The sequence below is a fragment of the Colletotrichum gloeosporioides genome (assembly GCF_011800055.1).
Source record: "Colletotrichum gloeosporioides strain Lc1 chromosome Unknown consensus_17, whole genome shotgun sequence".
Lineage (NCBI taxonomy): Eukaryota > Fungi > Ascomycota > Sordariomycetes > Glomerellales > Glomerellaceae > Colletotrichum > Colletotrichum gloeosporioides.
This window is the reverse complement of record NW_025544662.1, coordinates 664,956-690,351: the sequence shown is the minus strand read 5'-3', so window position 1 is coordinate 690,351 and position 25,396 is coordinate 664,956. Positions and strand designations below refer to the sequence as shown.

Genomic DNA, 25,396 nt, shown 5'->3' with positions numbered 1-25,396 from the left:
CAGATGTGCCATCTTACTAGTCAATTCACGTGGAGACGTTGCGCAGAACAAAGCGAACATTGTCAAGTGATGTGAATGATGAAGTAGAATCAACTGAGAGAGTAAGGTAGCTTAAGTCTAAGGGGGTAATGTTGAAACGAAGAAAAACACGAAGAGTGATATCCAGTCGCAGTACAAACAGGAAAAGCAGTCTGATATCATAGCCCCCTTCCATGTACACGGAAAAAACTTGAGTTGCCCATCCCATTCTCCGTATTTCGTACACATGAACAAAAGGAATTAAGTGGTATTGCCATCAGCACCATGTCGGGTCAGTTTACACATTAAGAGAAAAGGGTGGTGCAATCGTGCTTGAACGAAGCGTGCTGCTTAAGCCTTGTTCTTGCCATCCCAGAGGATGATGCCAACAGACTCCTCCCAGCCGCGACCGGCAGCAATCTCCATGACCGTGCGGCCGGCCTCATCCCTGGCCTCGAGGTCGACACCGCAAGCCTCCACAAGGATCTTGAGGATCTTGGCGTCGCCGTTCTCGACGGCCTGCATGATGGCGTTCCAGCCGCGGTACATCTTGTTCGCGTCGGCGCCGTTGCGGAGGAGCATCTCGAGGATGTCGGTGTCGTCACCGCGGCAGCGGCGGACGGCCTTGACGATAGGCAGGTGCTCACCGGGCGCGTTGATATCGGCGCCGGCCTCGTGGATGAGGAAGCTGGTCATCTCCTTGTTGTCCTCGCGGATGGCGCTGGTCAGCGGGGAGAAGACGCCACCGTTCTTGTCCTCGACGGAGACGCCGGCCTTGAGCAGCAGCTTGACGCTGTCGAGCTGGTTCGCGACAACGGCGCGCTCCATGAGGCCCTTGAAGGAGCGCGGGTCGGGGACCGCGGGGAGGAGCTTCTTGAGGACGTCCGGGCGCTGGACGGACATGACGATGGGCCAGTCGCAGCCGCGCACGTTGGGGTCCGCGCCGTGGGCGAGGAGCTCGTCGAGCATCTCCATGCGGTTCTCGCGGATGGCGGTGGTGATGGGCGTGTTGCCGTCGTCGCCCTTGTCGTTGGGGCTGACGCCCTGGTCGAGGAGCCACATGAGGGCCTCCATGTTGTTGACGCGGACGGCCATCTCGATGATGCCCTTGGGGTTGTGCAGGTCGTTGCCGGCGGCGACGAGGCGGGGGAGGAAGTGGGTGCGGAAGTGAGTGACGCACTTGAAGGCGGGGTACTCGGCAGAGTTGAGGTTGGGATCCGCGCCGCTCTCGAGGAGGAGCTCGAAGATGTCGGCGCGGTTGTCACGGATGGACGTGCACAGCGGCGTGTAGATGCCATCCTTCTTGAGGTTGGGGGAGACGCCGGCGGCGAGGAGGACGCGGACGGACTCGATGTTGTTGATGCTGACGGCGAGCTCCATGTTGCCTGGCGTCTTTTTGTTGTCGGCGCCGCGGGCAAGGAGGACCTTGAGACACGGTGCCTGGTAAGTCGCCGGCCAAAGCATGTGCTTGGGTCCGGGCAAGTTGGGGTTGGCACCGTGGTCCAGGAGGGCAGTGAGGAGATCGACTCTGGCGGACTGGATGGCCTCGAACAGGGCAGTCTTGCCTTCCCTGTTCTTGACGTTGGGGTCCGAGCCGTAGTCAAGCATGAGGTCGACCAGCTTCTTTGGTGTGCTCTTGTTCATCGAGCAGATGAGGACGGTGTTGCCGTTGGCCATGATGTGGTTCGGGTCACCGCCGTATGTGAGGAGGAGGTGAACGAAGTCAATCTTGCCGTCAATGACGGAGATGGCTAGGGGAGACTCTTGCGATGAGCCAGCAGAGAGGTTGGGGTCAGCACCATACTTGAGAAGCATCTTGGCCATCTCAACAGAGTTCATCTCAACGGCAGCAAAGAGAGGCGTAATGCCATCCTTGTCAGGCGAGTTGGGGTCAGCGCCGAAGAGCAGCAGGAGGCGCACGCTCTCGTGGTCTTGGCACAGGACCGAGTCGACGAGAACATGGTTCTCGGCGCCCGTGTCTGGTGATACGCCGCGGTCAAGAAGTTGCTCGACGAGCTTGTGGTTCTTGCCCTGGACGGCGGAAATGAGGGACGTCTTGAGCGCCGGGTTGCCGTTGGCGTTGTGGCGCGGTGTCCAGCGCGGCATCGTCATGGGGTCTGCCTTGAGGCGGACAACCTTGGCCGGGATGCTGTCGGCGATGTTTTGCAGCTCGCCGATGAGAGTCTCAGTGCCAGAAGAGGACGGGGAAAGTGTGTTATCAGAGTCGCGGAGAGGTCTCCTGTCTGAGATACGGCTGGGGGCATCGTAGGTATCGGAGATGGTGAGGTCATCCCGGTTTGACCTCCTGTCCATGTTGATTCTTGTGGAGTGCACACCAGATCCATGCAGCGAAGGCGGTGACTGGAGGTTGTGTAGTGAGACTGGGGATTGAAGGTCGTAGTGACCGTGCTCTGAGATGGTAATGTCATCGCGGCCTATCCTCCTGTCGGGGATCCTCGTTGAGGCGCCGTGGTCCGACGCGCTGTGATGACTCCTGTTGGAGATGGATGTGCGACGGCGCGGGTCCGGTGATAACCTGGTCTCTTGCATGACAAAGTCTGCTGACATCTTCTCGACGAGAGAAGGAGGAGGGAGGTGAGGTGCTTGAGAGGGGAGAGCGGGCAGAGGAGGCAGAGGAGGCGAAGTCTCGTCGGAGTGGTCCGGCGGAGTATGTTGAACCTCAAACGACTTGGACTTGGCTATCCGGACAGTCGAGTGAGACTGGCTGATGCGATCGAGAGCAGCCGCGAGGCCAGCATAGCCATTGCCAACAGCCTCGTCCGTCTTGGAGTTCCCGAGAGACCACTGGAAGACGAGCGCGCTCATCCTCAGCGCGTCCCTGGCCTTGCGTATCGACTCCCTCATCCTGAAGATCTCCTTGTCGGCGAACATCATGCGCCAGCCGCGCTGAATCTTGCCCATGGCACCCTTCTTTTCGTACTCGAGGAACTCAAACATCATGTGGTCAAGGACCTGGAAGTCGCTGTTGGTCTGGCGGAACTTGGTGTCGAGCTCCTTGATCATGTCGGCGGGGAACTCCTGGTGGACCCGGGACGCCTCCGAGAGGCCGGCCTCGATGGACCATAGTATGCGGCAGATGTCGAGGAAGTCATTGGCGAGGTCGCGGAAGCCGTGGGGTTGATGCTTGACGTTGGTGAGGAACTCGAGCATGCGGACCGAGATGTTGTTGCCAAGCAGGGTCGCGCGCGTGCAGAGGTCCAGGACGGACTCCTTGGGCTTCGGCTTCCCATACATCGCGGCAGTCATGGTGCCTCTTCTAGTAGGATGAGCCGCCCTCGGCTGAACAGACATGAAGGGGTGTCTTCAGACTGCAAAAGGAGGGGAAGAGGAGGTGAGCTCTGCAAGGGGCGGGGCCGTCCTATGGTCAGCTGGGTAGACGGGATAGTCAAAGGAGCTAGATGTCTACAGAAACGCCAAATGGCGGAAGTAAGCTGACAGAGGTTGAAAGGCAGGTGAATGAATGCAACAGAAACCAGATCTCTCGGATCAAGAGCCAGCGTGGGAATCGGGGGCTGTTTATCTGTTCGTGTCGCAGCCGTGGTCCTCGAGCTGGATCGACCCCCCCAGCTGGGCAACAGAAAGGTAGAGACCCTCCTTTGCAATTCGCAAGGAGCTCTCGGACAGGTCGAGGTCTAGTCGGCGGCCGTCGATAGAGACAAGACTCAAGCGGCAAGCCACCGCCCACGCCAAATGGGGCTCATTGGGAAGAACAGGCATTGTCCCGGCTCGAGGACCTGAATCGCGATTGCACCTAAGAGGGACAAACACAGGCGTATGTTGGCCTACATTGGATGGGATGGCAAAGCCGTAGTGCCAGGTACAAGGGAGGTTCCAAGGACTAAGTCAACGCTAGACGTCTTAACCCCAGAGACGACCTGCGCTAGGGTGGCCGCTTTGACACAAAGGACCGGAAATTCAGACAGCAAGCCAGCCAGCCTGACTAGGTCCAGACGAGACAAGAGGCAGAGGCGGCTGCGCAAAGACAGGTAGACTGACATATGCCACCACTAGTTAGCACTGGGGCCCAGCGTTTGGGCCCTTGGATATGGGGGTAACGGGACATGGTTGGATGGCTCGAACTATCCAGGGGGAAACGGAGGACTTTTTCTGCTTGGGAAGTTTGACACGGGAACCAGGCGGGAAAGAGAGAGAGAGAGGTGGGAGGAGGGGGAAGCAGTCTCCCAAGTATGACAAACTCGTTCCGAAGAAAAGCAGAGCGCGTTCTGTGGCCCCAATGGCTGCAGCGTTTGTTACTTGTCCATGTCTCATTAGCGCTGGTGGCGGGGAGAGCTGAGAACGGTCTCGGCCACGTGAGGGAGAGTCTTGGCTCACACTCCGGGTTGCTTATGTCTCTCTGCCCCCTCCCGGCGGGCTGGCTGTTCTCCGTTCTCAGCCCCATCTTGCGGTTCGAATGCCCTCCTGAAGGCTCCATTGGACCCAGTCACACGCGGCAGCGAGACCTGACAGCCGATTCTGCTTGCTTATTTTTGCCTGTCATTTTTCTTTATTTTTTGCTGTTCCTCGCTTGTTGAGTCGCTTCAGATGTCTCGCATTCTGAGAAGTGACCGATCTGAGTTTGCAAATCTTTCCGGGGCAGGATTGCGGGCCACCGTCGGCGGATGCCGATCAGGCCGCCCCTCCATCTGCCATTGTCCTTTGTGCTGTTGAACTGGGGAGTAGGGGGGCGAGGGCGCATCGATAGAGACTCTTCGGCAGTGGGAGTTGGCGACGTCATGTAATCGCCGTCCCAAAGTCTGATACTCGGCAGCAGCACCGAAAGAAGCAGAGCCAAGACAATTGACAGCAATATTTTGCTTCTCATCCACGGGAGATCTGGTTGTGGTTGACTGCAACGCTGGACGGGCACTGACATGAATCAGAGAACGGCAAGCTCTGTGCGCGCGGCCGTCTTGCGCATCAGGCTGCAGGGGGGTCTGTTCGTTTTCTCGGTACATGGATTCTGGTGTCATCTGGTGTCATCTGGGCCCTCAAGGCTGTTAATATCAGATCAGTTTCCTAGTCAGTCGCGGTAGTCTAGACCAACTAGAGCGCGGGTCGTTGGAGATTTTGGCACCAGACAAACAGAAAAAACTTCCTACAACGAATAGCGGGACCGAACGTTCGTGATGGCATATCTGGCGTCTGGGCAGCAGCTAGCAGTTTTTCAGATTTCTTAGCTGCATGTGTTAGCTATCAAATCACTCGTGTCACCCTTGTTAGCTCGGCTCCGCGATCACACAGCGTTGCCCGTCATCCATGCATTGGCGCGATAGTCTTGCAGAGACGAGCTTCAGCTGACGTTGATGATGTTGGCCGTACCTGGGTGTCCGTCAGGGGGGGCCAGGCAGGCATTCGACGCCGTGGCAGAATTTTAGCTGCTTTCCATCGCGTCTCCGACCCTGGACGGCGGGGAATAGCTACGACATGCTCCGTTCCAATAGGCGCGGGGGAGGAATTGGCAAAGGGTCGTGGAGGGGGATGTGGTTAACCGTGCGTCTTGATCGACGCGAATGCTACCGCAGTAGTAATCAGTGGCCCACAACTTCTTTTCCCTGGACGGGAGTTCTTTCGAATATCTGTCTTACAAGTACCTGTTCGGCCCTGTATCTGTGTGATATGCGCGCGTATGTGTGTGTACGGGTGGGTGTGTGTCTGTGTCCCTCAAGGATGCGATGACTGCGTGGATGGCAGTGGTTCACGGCGGGCGGGCGGACGAGCGGGCTTCAAACGGGAGAGTGGAGGGGAGCTTGGCCGGTCCATCCAAGACATCGATGTTCCCTGCGGCGCTCTGCGTGTCGTCAGGATTTCCCATTCGCGATGCCAAATTCTGCTAGAGAATGGACAATCAGACTCCACCATTCTGTGAGTTTGGGTGCGCTCGGTTAGAGCCCAGCAGGTCTCGCGTCGCGTGCTCATTTCAGTCCATGGTTGGCTGGCCCAGGAAGGCCAGAATGCTAACTACGCCAAAGTTCATCTGGAAAAGGCTCTTGTTGGAGCTGTTCGTGCTGCTGGTTGGTCTGGTGCTTGGAGCTGCTGGTGGCCGTAGCGGCCGTAGATGTTGCACCCCTGGCGCCGCAGCATTTGCAATTCCCACCAACACACTCGAAGGAAGGGAACAGACCGGGCTGGATGAGCCGCCGCGGGGTCTCGGCGGACGATGAAAACCAGATGGTGGAGGGGAAGATGGGGGGGCAAGATGGTACCGTACCGCTGGGTAGTGGGTGAGGGGAAGGAGATGATGAATGGCAGCCAAACAGTACAGTTGAATGGCATACAAATGTCCAGAGAGACAGGCAAGCAACAAGCACAGTCGCAAAGCCACGAAAAGCCTCAAGTACAGCACGGGTATGGTCGTGGAGGTTTCCCCGAACGCCTCCTGTGTCCTATCGGAGCCTCGGGGTACCACACCAACGGATCCCGCGCCAACGCTATGCCATCCCAAATACTTTGCACGTCCCCATCTCGTCCGGTCTGGCTCCAGTTGTCTCTTTATCTCCGTAGCCTCTCAGGAGTTGCGACGGGCCCAACTGCCCTGAGCAAATAGCGTCGATATTAGACTTCGGCCGGGCCGGGTCCACGCGTCTACACCATCTTTTCTTCGTACGAATGCCTCGGTATCCAGGTCCAGCCCGTAGTAGCAATACGATTGGATGATTCAGTACGAAGCGCGGTACGAAGTGGCAGAGAGCAGCAGCAAGAGACAGAGAGAAGGTTGCCGGGGGCGTGCAGCCTGCATGCTTCCGGCGTTGTCTAATGCATATTGCATGCAGCTGTCTGCCCTTACGTGCGGGCTACTGTCTCTCGGTCTGGCCAGTCGGATTCTGGAAACCCCCAGATGCAGAGGCTTTATGGCGTTTGCTCTAATCACCACTGCCGAGTTATCGTTCGCCATCCGGCACTGCTGCCCCCGTACCCATGCCATGGAATTGCACGACATGCTAGGTCGGGGTTTCTCGCATTCAGCTGAGAAATCCAATTTCGTTTTCGCTACAAACCCTGCTTCGCTATCGATTAGCCACGTGGAAATGGCCCCTGCCCCTATTCTTTTTGCCTCTGTCGTCTCCTCCAGTGTCTTCGGCCTTTTTGTCTGTGTCGTCTAACTGCTTTCTTCACTGAAGCCGTCGAGCCCAATCTCACCAGTTACGCCTCTGCGTGGCTCATCCCCGTAGGCATTCCCGTCTTCCCATTGTCTCGGGCGATGCGCTTTGAACATTTGGATCTCGTGCGTCCCGGCAATTCGAATTTGCCAATTGTCTGGTCCCCGTCTTGGCGGAATTATCTCCAGCGGAGCACAGCCGTCCCGTGCCATCGTCCTTCGAGGGTATCCATCTCCAAAGGATCAGTCAACGACTGCCCTTTGTTCCAACTCCTCCGTCTTGCGCCCGTCTCCCGTTCTGCCCGTACCGCGCCCAGAAACAGCGGTTCCCAGCGGGTGATCGATCTTGAAGGATCCACTGATCGGCACCTTATAAAGGACTGAGACAGACGCCTCGGGGGGGCAGACGCCTCGCCGTAGGTATCACAGCACTGCAGAACCCTTTTGACCCATTGACCTTTTTTTCGCCTATTGATCCTTCGCGGGGTCCGCTGTTCTGGAGGCTTATCTTCCGTCGCATTCGCTGCTTCATCTTCCTCCTCCCCGCACCGTCCGCCCTCACCAATGCTGCAGCGCCGGCGTATCACCTAGAACGTGTGAGATGAACCACTCACGTTACAAGACGTTTAAGAGAGGGTACACGGTCGGTACACTTAATGAGGGATAACTGTCGTACAGCAGGACACGAAGTGACTGAAGGATTTGAATACGGATGCAACTCAAGCAACACCGCATCGGCCTCCCCCTGACAAGACATTGGAGAAGTATTCCAGAAATAACATGATGCTACAAAGTAAAGTTTTCTTGGTGCATGGGGTATTCCACCCCTGATCTCATTGGAGCAGTCGACCCGTCGGCAAAATGTAAAGCTGCTGACAAGGTGACTCCATCATCGTCGTGTCACTCAGACTGGTATCACCGCACTCGACGCCTTGCGCACACACACATACACATTCATATCCTTACACCCCAAGAATTACATCCGCCGCCTTCTCGCTCACCATGTACACCGGGATCGCAATGTAGAAACCAGGGATCTTGGGGAACACGGACGCATCCACCACCCGCAACCCGTCCACGCCCCTCACCTTGAACTTGGAGTCCAACACAGCCATGGAGTCGTCGTCGGTCCCAATCGGACAGGTGCAGCTGGCGTGGTGTCCCCAGGCCTCGTTCCTGATGAACTCAGGCAGGTCCGCGTCCGTCACGTTGGGCCCTGGCCAGACCTCGGTGAAACCCCCGGTCAGGGGCACCACGCTTTCGAACATCTTGCGCGAAAGCTTCATACCCTCCACGACGGCTTGAATGTCTTTGGCGCCGTCCGCGTCGTTCTGGAAGGAGTTGAAGTCGATCTGCGGCGTGTCTCTGGGGTTCGCCGAACGCAGCTTCACGGTGCCCGCGCGGTTGCGGCTGTGTGCCTTGAGCGTGATCCACGACCAGTGGCGCGCGTCCTTGGTGCCGTCCGCGGAGTACCCGGGGTAATACCCAGGGAAGGCCACAGGCGCGCCGGCGATAAAGAGGTCGGGGTCCCCCTCCGCAACGGTGGACTTCTTGACGACGCCCAGGGAGATACCGTTGGACCCGTAGATGCCCGGCGAGCTGCCGCTAGCGGTGCCCTCCTCCCACTTCTTCAGGCAGGGATCGTTGGCGGTGCCGTCGCGGATGAAGGTGCAGTCCTCTGTGATCTGGAAGTCGGTGGGCGTCTCGCCTATGACGGTGGTCTCGTAGCGGTCCTGCAGGTTGGTGCCGACGCCAGGCAGATCGACGACGACGGGGATGTCGAAAGAGGCAAGCTCATCCTTGGGGCCGACGCCGCTGAGCTTGAGCAGCTGCGGGGTGTTGAAGGCGCCGGCGGCGACGATGACCTCGGCGGTGGCGTTGACGGATCCGGCGGTGCCCTCATCGCTTCCGGATCGCGGGTCTGCACGGTACAGGCTCTGGCCCGTGACGAAGTCGACGCCCACGGCCCGTGGCTTGGTTCCGCTCTGGTCGAAGCGCACCTTGGTTACGAGGGTGTTGAGCTTCAGGTCGAGGTGGTACTTTCGTGTACCGTCTGTGTTTTTCGCGTTGGCGGTGTCGAGGACGAACTCGCGGGGCCCGACTCGCCTGCCGCTGTCAACAGAGATGGGAACCTGGTAGAGGCCCTCAGCGGCGTCGCGGCCGGACGAGTCGACGTTGAGATCGCGGAGGAGGACCTCGCCGAGGCCCTGGATGGTGGAGAAGATGAGGCCGATCAGGCTCTTGCCCATGGCAGAGGCAGCGGATAGGATCACGGTAAGAAGCTTAATGTCCTTGATGACAAGTCCCAAGTCCGTCACGCTGGTCGTAAGCCAGCCGCTGAAACCATGGCCGACGATGCCGTTGGGCAGATACTCGGCGTTCTCGAGTCGCTTGAAGTACTGGCGCATGTTCGAGGCACTCCAAGAGCTGTCGCCGGTCAAGCTTGCGATGCCGTCCCAGTCAGACTTGTGCGGGTACACAGAAATCAAAGCATTGTGAGATCCGCAGCCTCCCAGCGTGCCGGCCCGAGGGTAGAGAATACCGAGGGGCTCAGCACCGGCGGGCGGGCTGAGGCCGACGTAGAGCTCTCCGGAAGACGTGCGATACGTCATCTTGGAGTCCTTCTTCTGGGCCTCGAGGTCGCTGAAGTGGTTGACATAGTAGTCCCATCGCATCGGATCGTACTCCGTCGACTGGAGGTTAAGCGCGGGCACCTTGTACGGGATGGAGTCGCCCTGGTCGTCGCCGGCGTCAATCAGCAAGACCTTCTTCCCGGCAATCGCAAGCCGGGCCGCGAGCGGCCCACCACCGGGGCCGGACCCGACAATCACGTAGTCGTACGAGGTGTCCGTAGACTGACGCGCGTAAAGCTGCTGGCTCGGACTGGCGACGAAAGAAAGAACTCGTTAGCGCGATGTTGTGCGTTGCAGATTAAGTAGTCCAGAACTCACACAGCAGAAGCTGTGGCCACGATGTAGCCAAGCAGCGCGTTCGTGACATGGTGACCCCAACGCATCTTGCTTGGAAGCTTTGAGCCGGTCTCTGAGAGGGTCGCAGTACCAAGCAACTCAAAAGAAGACCATTCTCAAAAGCTTGTGAATGTCGGCAACTCGTCGTCTTTATTACAATGCTCCATGAAGAACCCCTCTTCAGCTGGCAAGCTGCGAATGCGCTCAATGACCACAAAAGCAACATGAGACCCGTGACTCTCCCTTGACTTTGATTAAACTTGCCGCCCCTCGTCGCTTCTTCCCCATCTCCAATGCGACCTGCTTCTTTGCAATATGCATATGTCTTGCCTGGCCAAATTGGCCATCACTATGCATGGTAGCACGGACACCACTTCGCGATGAACTCAGCCTACCGCCGTCGGCCGAGGGAACGATTGGGGAAGGACGCGGAGCGCGCAACGGGGATGACGATGCTCAAATTTGTGGGAACACGAGCGGGAGGCCGATTTGGCGTTCAGATGATTCAGGGGAGCGTTGCGCAAGAATGCCGCGGTCCGGTAGACGCGAACTTGGCATTACTCTCTTGCGGGACCGCTTCATATGGAGTTGCCCTGGTTCCCTGAATCATGGTTGAAATCGGGAAGGTTGGCCGATGCATCTCGGACCGCCGAGCTCGACGGCGAGCGGCTTCCCATGTTGTGCGGGGGATAGCTCAGCCTTGGAGGGAGACATCGGGCGCTGGACTGCAGATGCGAACACAAAGGGGCAGACAACCGAGAGTGGCTTTTCATGCGTTGCAGTCCAAGCTCCCATCAGACCTACGAACTGCCCATCATAGCTCCCACTCTATCTATGTTTGAAGGATGATATGGACAATGTCGAACAGGTTTGGCAAAAGCCCATCTCCATCGAAGAAAAAGGGGGCAGGCATTGTTTGGCTCAAGAGGCCAGGAACACGGCGCGCGACTCATGACCCCGGGGCTGATCCTCTGTTCGTCACACTCAGCTGCCCACCCAGCTGACTGAGTATTCGCGCCCCTTGCATTTCCCCCAAGCCCTGTCATCCCCTGTCACTGGATCTGGTTAGCACCTTTCGTGCTGCCAAAGAGAAGCTGAAAGCCCGCTGAATTCGTCCCATTCCCGTTGCGGCACCACGTGTGGCTCACGACGGCAACGATGACAACGATGCAGTTGTCACACACAGGCTAGACGCCTCGAGTACCAACACAGCCTTCCTTAGCCTTTGCTTAAGCCTTATCATCGAGAATATCGCATGCCTCCGCTGCGCACTTTCTTCAATGTCCGTTGCAGATGCTTCTTTAATCAGCGGAGCCTGGGTCGGACGATAGACAAGCTCATTGGTTTCCAAACGAAGGGGCTCTAGCAGCGATTCTAGTCGCGATCCCTTGCACGTATTGATAGAATGAAGCCTCATTTACCACATGGCAATGAGACACATCAGCCACGGCGTCCTCTCCAATGAAGAGTGAATGGAAGCGTCGTTTGTTCTGTCCGTCTGGTACCAACAACCTGGTGGCCGCCTGTTCAGTCCGTACAGCCGTTCTAGAGTCGGTTTCTCCCGCGTTGTCCGTTTTCGTCCATGCAATACGCAACACTCGGCCTATCGCGCTGAGTGGCACTTTCGCGTTGAACTCTGATCTGTCGAGGGTTTTATGTAGCGCTTGCTGCTGTGTCCAGAGCACTTTGTCTCTTGAAGCTTTTCTCTTCCCTTTTTTTTCTTTTGTTTTGCTATTTGAAATATCCCCCTAGAACATCCACGCCTTGCTGTTGCGGCCGACAGGTTTGAGTCTGTCTGTTTGTAAGGATGCATTTGGTGCGGGTTGCTGCGGGCGCCCTGCTGCTGGCGGCCCACGCCGCCGGCCAGTCCACACCGAAGTTGAATTCCACGGCGATCACCACGCTCCTCGCCGGGACCCCAGCCTGCGCTGTAAGTTGTTTTTCTCTCTTAAGTCGATGATTTCATGTGTTCCAAACATCGCCGAAAAGGGCATCTTCATCCAACAGCCACGTCTTGGCATTTGCATCGCCGCATGCTCACCGGACCTAGATGCCATGCTTCGCCGAGGGGTTCCGAGCAGGGAAATGCACGATGGCCGGTCTCACAGACTGTGTCTGTACCAACATTCCCCTGCAAGCCGGGGTGTCTGCATGTGTGCAGACGTCTTGCATCTTCGACCAGCAAGTCGGTTCGTGTTATCCCCCATCCCATCAATGAAGACCATCGACTAACACTCGCCAAGCCACCGCGGAGATATCGCAACAACTATGCCGTGGGTACCCAATACCAGAACGTCGACGATTTTCAAAAGTCTTTTCCATTGTCCTACCTTCCATAAGCACCGCAACGGTGGCTCTCCGGTGTGTCGCGAGATGGACCGTCACGAACCAGCTCTGGTGGGATGACTGGACGGCCTTGATGGGCTTGGTGCGTTGCGAATCCTAGTCTACTATCGAGACTCGCCTCTGACTTGGATGCAGTTCTTTCTCATAGTTTCCGCAGGACTGGGCTACTATAGTGAGCATTCTCACTACCCCAGATGAGACTCGAAGCTAATAATTCTAGATGCCGGCCTTGGCTTTGGTATTCATTATTGGGATGTTGAGCCAGGGAAAGGAAAGACCATCTTGCAGGTGAGCTACGATCCTCAACTGTCATTCTCCTCCCACTTATGTACTCACATTTGGTGACAGATATTCTACGTTCTGCAGATGCTCTACATATTCGTACTGTAAGTCCATCTTTAAAACCAGCGACTGAGGTTGACCCTCTAATGATAATGATTCAGCATCTCCGCCAAGTCATCGATATGCTGCTTTTACTCACGAGTATTCACCAACAACAAGCGCTTTCGGCGGTACACAATAGGGTTCATGATATTCCTCCTAACACATGGCCTCATGTTTCTCTTCCTCGTTACGTTCCAATGTCTCCCCATCGAAGCAATATGGAACCGTCGAATCGAAGGCCGCTGTCTTGATTACGCAGCTCTCGGATACGGAGGAGCCGCCGTCAGCATATTCGAGGACCTAATCCTTTTCATCATGCCCATCCCTGAGCTCATGAAGCTGCAGCTGTGCAGGAAGAAGAAGCTCGCGCTTGTGTTCATGTTTGGCGTCGCGTCTTTGTGAGTCACTTCCAGACGTTGTAGGACAGTGCCAGCTAACCAAAATGCAGTGCCTGTATCGCCAGCATGATCCGCCTCAAATACATGGTTTCATATGCCAACACCTACGACGCGACGTGTAAGTATCTTACACGGACTCCATTGATGTGCGGCACTCTAATCCAACCCAAATAGGGGACAACGTTGACATTGTTCTCTGGTCTTCCATTGAACTCAACGCGGCAATAATCTGCGGCAGTCTTCCCGCGTTACGCCCTCTCTTTAAGAAGATTCCCGGCATTCTCAGTACCGTCAAAACCACAGTGCAAAGCGGATACCACAGGAAGTCGCGGGACCCATCTGGAACAGCCAAGTCCAATGCCTCGCATCAGTCTATTGCACTATCGTCCGAGGCGTCGCCACGGAAGCCGATTGAGCCCAGGAAATTTGGGAGTAGTTCAACTGCAAAGGATACGTATGTAACGACAGATACAAGGGTTGACACGACAAGTACGGATGGTTCGGAGAGGCATGAGTGGATGGATAAGTCGACGTTGTGTTAGATACCCATTGCTTTATGTTTTGATGTCCAGTTACAATATGATGATTCAGTCTTGAATTCCAAGTCCAACAGAAAAGAAAGGTCACTCAAACTGAGTATTGCCTACCTTATGCATAAGAGTTTTGCCCACCGTGCGGATCCTTCTAGCTAACCGGGTATAATTATAATAATTATGATTTCTTCATCACTGTCATCGTCATCATCGCCGTCGCTATGGATTACTATTATTATTCATTCTACTACCGTCATTCGTAGGATCAATTAATTAGGAGAAATCAGGGGCGTTGTCACGGGAAAGATGGGCGGTCTCCGAACGTATCATTCGATGTTGACTTCGATACCCGTCCCAGAACAGACATTGAACAGGCTGGGTGGTTAGCTACTTACAAATTAAGGCCATTGCAACAAGAACGGTTTTCGCTGAACGTGAACTATTACCTAAAACACTTTCATGATATCCATGTTGTCTATCCAGAGGCTCCAGAAGAGCAGGTCACGCCACTAATCCCACTGGAATTGGCACAGGCGACAGTAGCACTGCCGCTAGCTGGCTTCACTTTCCAGTTACTGAAGGCAATCTTGCAGGATCCTTTGACCGGACAGTCGATGTTTGCTGTCACGCCCTTGTACTTTGCTGATGTGGTTCCGGAGAAATTCTTCACAAAGATGTCGGTGATTTGGGCAGTCGGGGGGTTCGACTTGCAGAAGTCCGCGGTCTCGCCGTAGCAGGTCTGAAGCTGAAAAGCATAGTCGCTGTTGTCGAGAACGACCCCGTCCCAGGTGATGTTGCTGACAGTCGCGATCCCGTGCGTGCTTCCACCGGGGTAGACTTTGATCCCGGCGGCCTTGGTAGAGGCTTTCATGACCGCGTTGCCGACGAAGACGTTCTTGACAAAGTCTGTGCTACCGGTCGTCTTGCCTAGACTTCCAATGCTCAGACCGTGACTGCCGGAACAGGTGATGTCCCTGATCTCAACACCGTCAGCTCCGGACTTGAGTGCGACGCAGTCGTCGTCGTTGACGACTGTGATGTTCTGGAGGTTGACGTTCGTGGCGGGGCCAATGTCAAATCCATCCGTGTTCTTAGGCAGGTTGGTGGACGTTGACACCGCGGAAAGGGAGATGTCGCGGAAATTGACGTTCGTCGAACCGCCGGCGGCTGAGAGACCAAAGGAGGGAGGGTTCTTGACGGCAATGCCTGAAACTTGGATGTTTGATGACCCGGTGATGTAGAGCAGGGTCGGCCTGTCGTATGTGCTGTCCGAGGCAAACTTATCCCACGACCCTTGGCCGTTGCCATCGATCACCCCGGATCCAGTAAGACTGCGAATCTTGGCATCCGTGACTTTCTTGACGTTGATGATGGACTGTTTGCCGTTCCAGTAGGTGAAGTCTTCGGAGACCTTCAGAGTGCCTTCAAGTTGGAAGTCGCAGTTGCTACATCCGGCGAAGTCGAGAGTTGAGCCGATCGTGTAGGTCGTACCTTTCGGGATCAAGATGATGCCACCGTTTCCGCACTTCTGGATGGCGGCGACGATAGATGGTACGTCATCTTTCGAGGAGGTGGAAGTAGTGGGCTTGGTAGACGATGATTGTTAGCCCACGTTGGTCTTGCCGATAGCGTAGTCACAGTTCAACCGGCACGGCGTACTTACAGTGCATGATGCTCTCTGGATTAGGGCGCCTCCGTTTCGTTCGCGCAGTAACGAAGATGCCTCGAGCGCGACAGCGCTGGCTGCGTAAGCAACGGCAGTTTTCATAAGACAAACCATGGTTGGAGAAGTCGGCTGCGGATGGCACTCGTATCTTCGCTGATAGTCATGGCCAAGACCTAGGCTTTAGTAGATTCGGTTTCCTGTCTGGTCGAATGGGGGCGCCAACGGCTAAGGATGCCGACGGTAGATGGATCCACCGTCGGATATTCCACATTGGGTCTAGATGGTGCATTCCGGGGTATAAACAAGAAACAAAGATATCCCGTCAACAGGAACAATGGGCTAGTTGGGTACGAGCTGGAGACTGAAAAGAGAAGTTGTACCCTGTTCTGGGCGGATCCCTGTAGCACTGTCACTTGACAGGAAGCGATCCCCAAAGTTCCTCCAATCATAGGGACCCTGACCGTCCAACGGGGAAACATGTGCTGCCAGGAGTGTGGTGTGTTAATTGCGTTCAGTGGATGTAAGCCCCTGAACAATGTCCCTTCGGGCCGGGCGGCGGTCGAGTTAAGCTTTGCACACCCTGTGTCTAAGTGTGGTGATGGCCTATGAAGCCAGATTGAGCCGTCGCCAAGCTTTTGACAGTTCATGGAATGATTTTCTCCTTCGTCTATGGCTGTGAAAAGATGGGGAACATTGCACTGTATCGTTCCAAGGTAAATGCCAACTGCCCGTCCCCGCCATGAGCCGCAAGCGCTTCCGAGTGAGTGAAAGACACATTGGAGACACGTACATTCGCAAGATCGTTGCCAGACAAGACTGCCTATCAAACATAAGAAAATGCCTACTGATCAAACGTCCTTCCCGATTTCCCTCACACTGAGAATGCCTCTGATGAATGCGTAAATGAGCCGAGAGTCCAGCAATCAGGCTTTTGGCAAAAGACCTTCACATCGCGCCACGCACGGCACTGGCGCTCAGTCGAATCGGCGTGAATCATGGTGGGTTTCTGTAAAAACCGACGGATCCGACCGGATCTGGAGACATCTCACCTGCATCCTTGGGCTCTTCACACGTGACAGTCTTCTCAAGTTTACTCTTCGGCTTCCTTCTATCAACGTTAACCTACCACCACGCATGATCTATCCAACAGGTTCAGTAGTGTGCAACCTTCTCGGCCCGTTTGAGATGTGGCTCAGCCGACCCTCGGCATGTCATGATGAGTCGACGCCGCATGCTTATGAGATCAGGAAAATACACGGCTCTCACTCGGCTACCGGGGTGTGCGCATGCGACCTCTGTCGATCCGTAAACCTGGTGCGTATGAGGCATCAGGCATTCATGATGATTTCTGCTGCTGATGTCTCACGGCGGACTGTTGGTTGGTGCTAAACCACCACGTCTGCTCTCCAGTGTGGCAGAGCCCTTCGAGCGACCAATGACCAGGTGAGGAGAAAGGACCCCGCAGAACCGAGAAACCGTAGACATCGTTCAAATCGGCGAGTAAGGTGGATGAAGCGGGAGTGTTTTCGGGAGACATACCTCTTTCCCCCTTTTGGCACTTGGCATTTAAGCCACCAAGATGAGTGAGACACACTCGGACTTTAATTTTTACCCTTCACGTCCCGACGGCCTCGTAGATGCAAGTCCCGTAAAACCGGCTCAACTCATGATTGGTCACATCCTTGACGTTCCTCTTCAAGGTGTCAGTTGTCTCCATCGAAGGCGCGGTGTGGCGTTTAGAACTGGAGGATGCACGCATATCTTAGTATTCGGTTTGAAAATACGGCTGCCTGATTTGTGAGTTCTGGGCAACATCCTGTCGCTTGAACTTGGTCGATCCGTGTGTCAAGATGTGCATCATCACAACGGACTATGAATTAGCCCAGAAGGGATACACACTAGGCTGTGTTCAGGCAATGTGGTTAAATACGAAGGACTACCGTGGCACCGGCTGGGGACCCGACTTGAACATGCCCGCCGAGTGAAATGTAGGTTTCAGATATCATTATCTCTTCAAGCTCTTTCACAATCTGTACAATCACGAAATTCCAAACGCTTAAATGGCAACTCTGAGAGTCGTCATGGCAGCCGTTATGGCGTTCCAAAATGATCCATTAGACTCTCAGTCCAACGAAAACCAAAGATGTCCATGCACGAGTAATCTTTCTCACATCGACCTTAGAGTGGGCCAAAATCACCATCTCGAACAGAAAGGTTGTGCTCCAATGAGAATCAAGGCGCATGAAAAGCCTCTCAAGTGCGTTATGCACACAGCGAAACCGGAAGTCGCGAGTAGATAGGTGCCCTGCTCACTGCTGGGTTCCCGACATGGGCCACACTCTGATGTGTGAAATTCATCTTTATCAGCTGATACCTGGGATAATCGTGAGCTTGAAAGTAAAAGGTCAAGAGATTCTCATTACATCAGTGGAAGAAGCGGAAAATGTGTCAATTTGACCAAGTGATCGAGCTCTACTTGAAGGAACTGGGGGTGATATCACCGAGCGGGGCATTCAAGTCAAATACACATTCAATCTCGTGTACATGAGTTGGTATCTCAAATTCAATCCAAGCACAATAACACAATGGTCTTTGCCCTAATCAACTCAAACCACAATCTCCCACATGTTCAGAATGCCAGAGTCAGCCCGCCCATGATGCCCATTCGTACACCTGCCGGATACCAAGTATTTACCGTCATTTGAGAAAGCTGCCGAGGTCACAAAGCCAGTCTCGAGCCTTGCTGAGTAGATAACCTTGCCCGTAGCAAGGGCAGTTACGTCGGCCCCCTCGTCCGTCCGACTCGCAACCCATCGAAGGTCAGGTGAGATAGCCAGGGGCCAACCTTCACTACCACGCGCCGTCTCGAAGTTGTAGCTGTTCATTGCCCCTGTGTCATAGTCCCAAATCGTCACCGTCCGCCCCCATATTGAGGCCACTACTCCTGAGGGTGAGACAGCTAGCTGAAGTGGGTTCCTCCAGCTGTCCATCTCCAGCTTCGCAATGCTATGGAGCGTGCGAATATTCGTCACTCGCATCGTGCCGTCTTTGGACATCGTCACGAGTCTCTCACCGTCGGCTGTGAATTCTGCGTGTGTTACTTCGTCTGTGTGGCTTCTGACAACGCCATAGCCCAGGCCCTTTGCGCTACTGATGAGTTCAACACGATGTCGAACTCCCTTAATCGCCAACAAAGAGCCCTCTGGATTGAACGCGAATGCGCGAATGCCATACCATTGCAAGAAGAAACGCCTGCTCGTCATGCCCGTTCCGCGAGGAGTGTCAAGCACGTAGAGCGCCGGTTTCTTGAACCGAACGAAGTCGTGTGTGATGGGGATGGGCTTCTGCTTGTGAGGGAGGTCGTCCATGTGTTCCACTGTTATGGCCATAAGGTCGCCCATCGGGGAGAATATCATATGGACACCCCTGACCTTGATCTCTTTCCGGCGGTCAGCAGTCGTGGCGTTGAAAAGGACAACGTCCCTGTGGAAGCTTGCAGTTGCGAAAGTCACCGGGTTACCGGGCATGAACTTGATATCTAGCGGCTCTTTCTCAAGGTTCATCACAATTTTCCCAATATGTCTAAAGTTGACGTTTGAGGGGGGCGGTTCCGGAAGGGTGGGAGCGAGGTAGTTTAAATTGAGCTCTGGAGGCGGACTCGTGTTAGAAACGGCGCTGCCTGCGATCGATCTTCGTGCAACCTGGAGGGTGGACATGGCCCCCGACTGCTGCTCAACAAACGCTTTAAGTGTATTTAAGAAGCCGTTGATTGTGGTGGTATGAAGCTGAAAAAAGCCAGTAGACTGCCTGTCGCGAACTTCGAGCTCCCGAAGCAAGCTGGTTATGTTCTCTGACGAGGTTTCTTGGCCCAACAGATTTTGTATCGATGAGATGTCCTGGAGAATGGGGTTTGTGGCATATGGAGGTGATTCGCCGTTTCGTTCAGCTCGCTGTAACCCTTTGACCCTAGATCGATTAACATACGGTATATAACAGGTACCCAAAGATAACTCACAAATCAAGCCCATTTACAGCTAAATTCAGAGCTCGGCGTTCTGTTGCGAGAAGCGAGCCCAAAACAGCAGCCTGCTCTGACAAGCTCCCCATTTCATGGAGATAGAGTCGGGGTGAGATGCGAAGAAGTGATTCGATTTGCGTAATGTTCTCGACACAGAGATTAGGAATTCGACTAATCTTGGATAACAGATCGACATCCGCCTCACAACCCGACGCATTCTGCTCGAGCTTTACTACCACATTGGGCAAGCTCAGAAGCTCCTCCAGTAATGGCGAAAGCTGTACTTGACCGTCAGGATACGCGGCGATGAAATGGCGCACAGTCTCGCCAGCTGGAGCCAGTTTTGACTGCAGCTTTTGACACTCAATGATGATTCCCTCCATTGGAAAATTGAATGGTCGAAGTCCGTGTGATAATCTCACGACCGCGCTTCAAGTCGGAAACCCCGTGTGATTTGTGATTGTTGCTTCAGGTGAGCGAGCTTGGCGCGTGCAATGCCCAGAGATAGACTGTGGCTAAGCTCAGGAGGTTTTCTTGTCGCTTGCGGCAGTTGCAGCGCTTATGAACCGGAGGCGACCGTGACTTTGTAGTATCTCTGCCCAGTCGCGTGCCCCTGTCTAGGCAGCTGAATAATGTATTGCGGCTATGGCTGCAGATCCCGGGGCGGGAATGATGTCAGATGAGGGCGTCCGCCGTCCTGGATATGCGCTGTCGCGCAGCGGCGCAGCCACTGAAAGGAATGGCGCTAGCATAGCCGTCGTCGTTTGGGCATAGCGTGGTGTAAATCAAGACATGTCGTAGTGAAGCCGATCAAGGTTGAATAGTTGGACAGACGGCAGGGCTGGTCAATCAGATCCAATAGTGTTGCGTTAATGTTTGTGTTTCAGACGCGCTCCAGTGAGCACCAGGGACCTTGGAAAGATGCATGCTGTGAGCGGTAAACTGTTGGAAATGGCGATGGCAAGGGGTGGTCGGCAGGTGTGGGGTACATATTGACACATTCCACACGTTCTGATATCAGCAAATCCTCGATAGTCTAGTGGTGAGGATATCGGCTTGTCATTAATACGATTCGCCGGGGACCGGGGTTCAATTCCCCGTCGAGGAGTTTCTCTTTTGCTTTTCCGCCTTGAAGAATAGTATCTCTGTCTTCATTGCCTTCACTTCAGGTTGTGGCGCATTCATTTTTTTCTGTCTCTCAAAATGAGAAAGGCCCACGGCTAGTGCACGATTTATTGATCATAAATTAGAGTTGTGTTCACCGAACTCGGATTGACTTCAACATGATAAGTCGTCTGCCTGCTGTCACTAGTTTTTTCTTTTTTTTTTTTGGAGGGCATGCTTCATGAATATCTTGTTGTTTTATATCGCCATAACTTAGAAAATTAGCCACGGTTTTGATGGAGCCAAGGATAACAATTGTACGATCAATAGGACATCAGCTGCATGCGAAATTCAGGTTTCATATTGCGCGCATTTGAAAAACTGATCCATGGATAGTGGAAAGAGTGGACGGGACCTATAGATCCCACAGCAATGACAAAACCGACAACACCATTCTAAACCCGAGATCCCTCCCCGTTGCATGTATGGATTTCCCTTGACTCCAATCCTGTGTCAAACGAACCGCCCAACCTGGAAGTCGAAGGTCCCACCCAACATAAGAAAGTTGAATTGTATGCGTATCATGACCCTGGCATTGCCATCCCAGCAGCGCATGCTCTTGTCGAATGCAGTCTGGCTATTCCAATGGGATATTGGGGGATCTAAGATTTGGAGTCAGTGAAGGTTCATGTCCTTGGACTTCATTGTTGTCTCCTTCAGTAACTTACCACTACTGTATCGCAACAGTCAATCGAATCTACTTAGCAGCAGGCTTCGGCAGCAGACACTTCGTGCAGTTCGGGCTCGATGGCGACTGTGCAGCCAAAGTTGCCGCATCGCAGTGGCAGACTTTCGAGGGGTCGGAGAGAGCAGCGACGGCACCGGCGGGAACGAGAGGAGCAGGCATTGTATTGATATAATGGTGGTATTGATGAAAATGTGGAAGTGAGGGCACGGGTGGTGGTTTTGAAAGGACCGATGCGTTGATAGACTGTGAGATGATATGGCTGATGAACGGAATCAACCTGAGGGCTTTGGTCGCAGACTTATATATCGTGAGAATGGCAGGCCGGCGTGGGTCTTCTCCGATGTCACCGTTCAAAGTGCTGTTGATACACGATGTCCTAGGAGAACGGATTCCAGGCAGGGAAGGTTGTCGGGAGGTTGATAGGTCGATGCAGCAAGCGCGGCTACACCAGGGGGTATCCTTGGCTCCCAATCAACAACATGTACAGCCGCTTTTTGGGAATAAGGTCGCATCGGCAGGGACTCTCTCAGCCCTACCAAACCTCGCATGAAACCACGGGCGCCTTTCCCGGTATATCGGTCCTTTCTCCTTGTCATGAGGCCAATGAGAGGCCGCAGGCTCACCAGTACGATAGTGTCACTGGCACACTGTAGATGCGACTATGGTGTGTCGGTATGTTAAGTGCGGCCGTAAGGATGGCATGGCAGCAGGGGGTGACGATATTGGCACCGCCTGATGTGGCTCGTGGGAAGCGTGGGATGTTAGCCAACGTCCCGTGGTGGTTTCAACAAGATGAGAGCATGCTCATCGGCGTATCTTAGGCACCAGTGAAATCGCTATGAACTTGATGTTAGTGTAGCCCGGGCGGACTTCCCTCGTCGAACCAATTGTCCAATCATAGTCGTGGACGGCGAAATGGCCAACTGAATTGGGCCCCCTGGAACCTGTAAAAGAGACTTTAAATCGGCTTCCCCCGTACTTGTGAGGCTGACACGCGTCTTTTCGACCTCTAACCGGGCTTCTGGAATCACCTTGAGAGAAGAGATAATACGATGCGACCCATCTGCTTGGTTAGTTAGTTGAGCCTCGACTTCCAAAAAGGGTAATGGTACGTTTATACTGGCGTCAGTTCGCAACCGAGGTTTGGGGAAAAGACCAACTACCGAAATAGGAAATTGTACGTTCATGTGTAGTGGCCAAGACACGATCCAGCATTCTCATTCGTCCGCCCCGTCAGCAGCTCGCACCTTGACAAGGAGGCTGAATGAAGCGTATTACTCATTGTTCCAGCACCAATCCCCAGACCGTTGGGTCCTGGGGGCCGAATCTATGGATCACGGGCCAGGCACACGCGAAGATCAGTAGGCTTAGTCCTAGACTTCCTTGCCTCTGTCTGTGAACTCTAATTGGGGACTACCCGGGCGCCCTAAATCTGCTACGAAGGCCAGGTCGAGCACGTAGATCTGCCCAAAACGAATAATGCGTGTTTTGCAAACACCTAGAAAGATCGTTCCCCACAATTCCTCCCTACGCCGACGGAGGAGGGCTGGGCTGCTGCAAGGCGGACTTTCAGGGTCATGTCCAACGAGAAGCCTCACCTAGTAAGCTGACCGGTCAACGTCGATATGCATTTGCCACAACAACCATAACAGCTCAGTTTCCGAGGTTCAATGATCCCCCGAACATGAAACAATGCCGCGGTTGATATTGTTCTCGGTCAGTGTAGGCCTCGCTTACTGAATCATTCCGATGAAGGAGGGGGTGGAGGAGGGGTGGGGGTTCATTATTATGTTGGCTGTGGCTTGACGAAATAGTTGAAGATAAAAGTCCCATGCATGTCTCTCCCAGCAAGGGAGGTCGGCACGCTTCGGGCGGGCATATGCATGCCGTCAAAAGAACGTTTGCGTCAAATGAGCCGCCGCAGTGGTGCCAACGCGCCGTCGTTGGCGGCGCTAGACGCCAAAATGCAGTTCTGTACTCCTGTCGAGCGACGTGACAGGGGCTTACCTCAGGAATTCTTGAGACACGGGTAGGCAGCAGAATAACAAAAGGACCGGCATTGAAGTCAATGTGTTTCAGAGCCATCATAAAGCAGTCGTGTGTGGCTTGTATATCAGACCCCGTAGAGCCACGATAGTTCATGCAGGGTTGCTGTGGAATGTATCTTGTAGGCTCTCTTGAAGTAATAGCCGAGGTTCATACAATGCTGCAAAGATTTGGCCTCAATCTCTTTGATCTCGGGGTTCTTTCTGGACAAATCACTGCCAAAACATTTACTAGGGATTGTACACTATGTGACTGACTTCAAGCCGGCCCTTGCCTGCGTCATGGCGTGCCTTTAGGCTTACGTTGAAGATCTTAGACCAGAATCAAAAGTATGAAAGCAAAACTTGCACGGTACTTGAGAAAGAGCCTCAAAAGGTAGACTGGTTTAAATGCTATCTTATGCAGTGAGAGATAGAACGTGAGTAAGCCGCATGGCTCTTCGAGTAAGTGTGTCGTGCTACCTTCTTTTTCAAGAAGGCCAAGGACTGGTAGTTGTGAAAGGGTCACGCGGCATAGGTTTGGAAGGGTTCTCAGCCGCCACATGCGGGGACCGCATCTCCGCAGAAAATGATGAGGCTCTTGTCAATGTTTTGACCCCACCTAAGCCAGTTGCGAACAGCCGCTATGGATGAATATAGCATCATCTTTCTTAGCTATCTCGAATCCTAAGTACCATTAGAAGAAGGTGATGCAATCATGCAACCAACGACAAATGTGGCTTCGATATCAGGCCATGGCTCACAGCAAAAGGTCCTTACGATCCTGCCAAAACCATACTGCCCATAGCTTTCCTAAAAGAGTAGAGTGACGGCTCTTTCTTACCTTGATTCTAAACCTTCGGGCGTGGAAATCTTGGGGCAAATTGGAATATGTTAAGCATGTATTACACCAGATAGTGGCGGAAATGCAAGAGCTGTAGAATATGAGCCTTTTCATTTTAGGGCTGGAAGTATTGGTAGTAGGGGGTGTTAATAAGAGAAGCATCATTAGAGGTCAAGGGCGTTCTGGATGCTGGAGTGGAGAACGTGAGGCTCGATGAGCTGGGAGTCTTGCCCACGACAGACAGTGGTTTGGGACCCAGACACCTCCATCATTTAGCGTAACACAGTCGATGGTTGGTCTGGTCGAAGCAAGGTTAATAATCATGAGCCTATGGACAGCCTTACCAACTACAGGGGCCACTGGGGATCATTTGCACCGGCGTGCTTGCCCAAGGTCTTTTCTTATTCACGAATCTGGTCAATACTTGATGTTGAGACAAGCGAAACATTAGCTGCATTCCTTTTCATGAGCAGAGAACATCTGAATGTTGTCGACTTCATTGCGGTAGGCATGGACTGGTGAGATAATAGTAGCTACTGACAGGGAAGTGAGAATGACAGCAAGAGCAGCACAGACCACGGAAATGAATGCGCATGGCTATGTACGTACTAAAGTTGATGTTCAGTATACCGAAAAGACTGGAAGCTGGACGCGGAGGTAAATACTCGATTGATGAGAATCTGAAGGGCTCGGAATAAGATTTTGTGCTGTAGAATAGATGGGAGATGACAACGTCGTAGGGGTCTTTGGTTCAGATAATGATGTCACTTCTGTTCACTAAGATAAGGTACTAATGTATAACAAAGATATGAGCGAAGAGAGTTGGAAGCTTCAACCCAATTACCTGCAAGAAGCTTTCTCTGGCCGTCAAAGGGCGAGCAAGGTGCTGTCTCCCGAGTGGACTCCCTGCCTGCGCCCGACTTGGGTTATTGACTACAAAATCAAACAGATAACATCGGCGTATGTCAACGTTGGGTGAACAATGTCAAGACGGTAGTTGGTCAGTGTCTTCACCATGCCACAGTGGCCATGGGATGCATTGAAGATACACAGCCAATCGGTTAAAGTTCATCTACCCGGAGGACATAGCGTGGGAGATGGCGCGATATCTGATCAAGGAAGAATACGAAGGCCGCATTGACTGCGCCACGTTGGTTCTAGGCTACAAAAAGGGGGAACGCTGGTTGCGGTGTGGTCGGGTTCCGCGGCCGGGTTCCACAGTCGGGT

General features: G+C 53.9%; 5 protein-coding genes across 5 annotated transcripts; 1 reads left to right on the top strand and 4 right to left on the bottom strand.

The window, feature by feature from the left end:
* Nucleotides 1-369: 369 nt before the first annotated feature.
* Nucleotides 370-3,285, bottom strand: GCG54_00011109 (uncharacterized protein; the record flags this gene model as incomplete). Its single annotated transcript, XM_045411019.1, has 1 exon — nucleotides 370-3,285. One exon carries the CDS (start codon nucleotides 3,283-3,285, stop codon nucleotides 370-372), a length of 2,916 nt encoding a protein of 971 aa, XP_045268077.1.
* Nucleotides 3,286-8,097: 4,812 nt separating this feature from the next.
* Nucleotides 8,098-10,151, bottom strand: GCG54_00011108 (Oxygen-dependent choline dehydrogenase; the record flags this gene model as incomplete). Its single annotated transcript, XM_045411018.1, has 2 exons — nucleotides 8,098-10,018; nucleotides 10,087-10,151. The coding sequence occupies 2 exons, from the start codon at nucleotides 10,149-10,151 to the stop codon at nucleotides 8,098-8,100; spliced, it is 1,986 nt and encodes a 661-aa protein (XP_045268076.1).
* A 1,760-nt stretch (nucleotides 10,152-11,911) lies between these two features.
* On the top strand, nucleotides 11,912-13,774 carry GCG54_00011107 (uncharacterized protein; the record flags this gene model as incomplete). The annotated part of the gene is made up of 9 exons (XM_045411017.1): nucleotides 11,912-12,034; nucleotides 12,058-12,289; nucleotides 12,348-12,532; nucleotides 12,586-12,622; nucleotides 12,671-12,738; nucleotides 12,799-12,836; nucleotides 12,894-13,232; nucleotides 13,283-13,350; nucleotides 13,407-13,774. The coding sequence occupies 9 exons, from the start codon at nucleotides 11,912-11,914 to the stop codon at nucleotides 13,772-13,774; spliced, it is 1,458 nt and encodes a 485-aa protein (XP_045268075.1).
* A 466-nt stretch (nucleotides 13,775-14,240) lies between these two features.
* Nucleotides 14,241-15,545, bottom strand: GCG54_00011106 (putative endo-xylogalacturonan hydrolase A; the record flags this gene model as incomplete). Its single annotated transcript, XM_045411016.1, has 2 exons — nucleotides 14,241-15,350; nucleotides 15,429-15,545. 2 exons carry the CDS (start codon nucleotides 15,543-15,545, stop codon nucleotides 14,241-14,243), a joined length of 1,227 nt encoding a protein of 408 aa, XP_045268074.1.
* Nucleotides 15,546-18,037: 2,492 nt separating this feature from the next.
* GCG54_00011105 (uncharacterized protein) lies at nucleotides 18,038-19,832 on the bottom strand (the record flags this gene model as incomplete). The annotated part of the gene is made up of 2 exons (XM_045411015.1): nucleotides 18,038-19,397; nucleotides 19,447-19,832. 2 exons carry the CDS (start codon nucleotides 19,830-19,832, stop codon nucleotides 18,038-18,040), a joined length of 1,746 nt encoding a protein of 581 aa, XP_045268073.1.
* Between the last annotated feature and the right edge of the window lie 5,564 nt (nucleotides 19,833-25,396).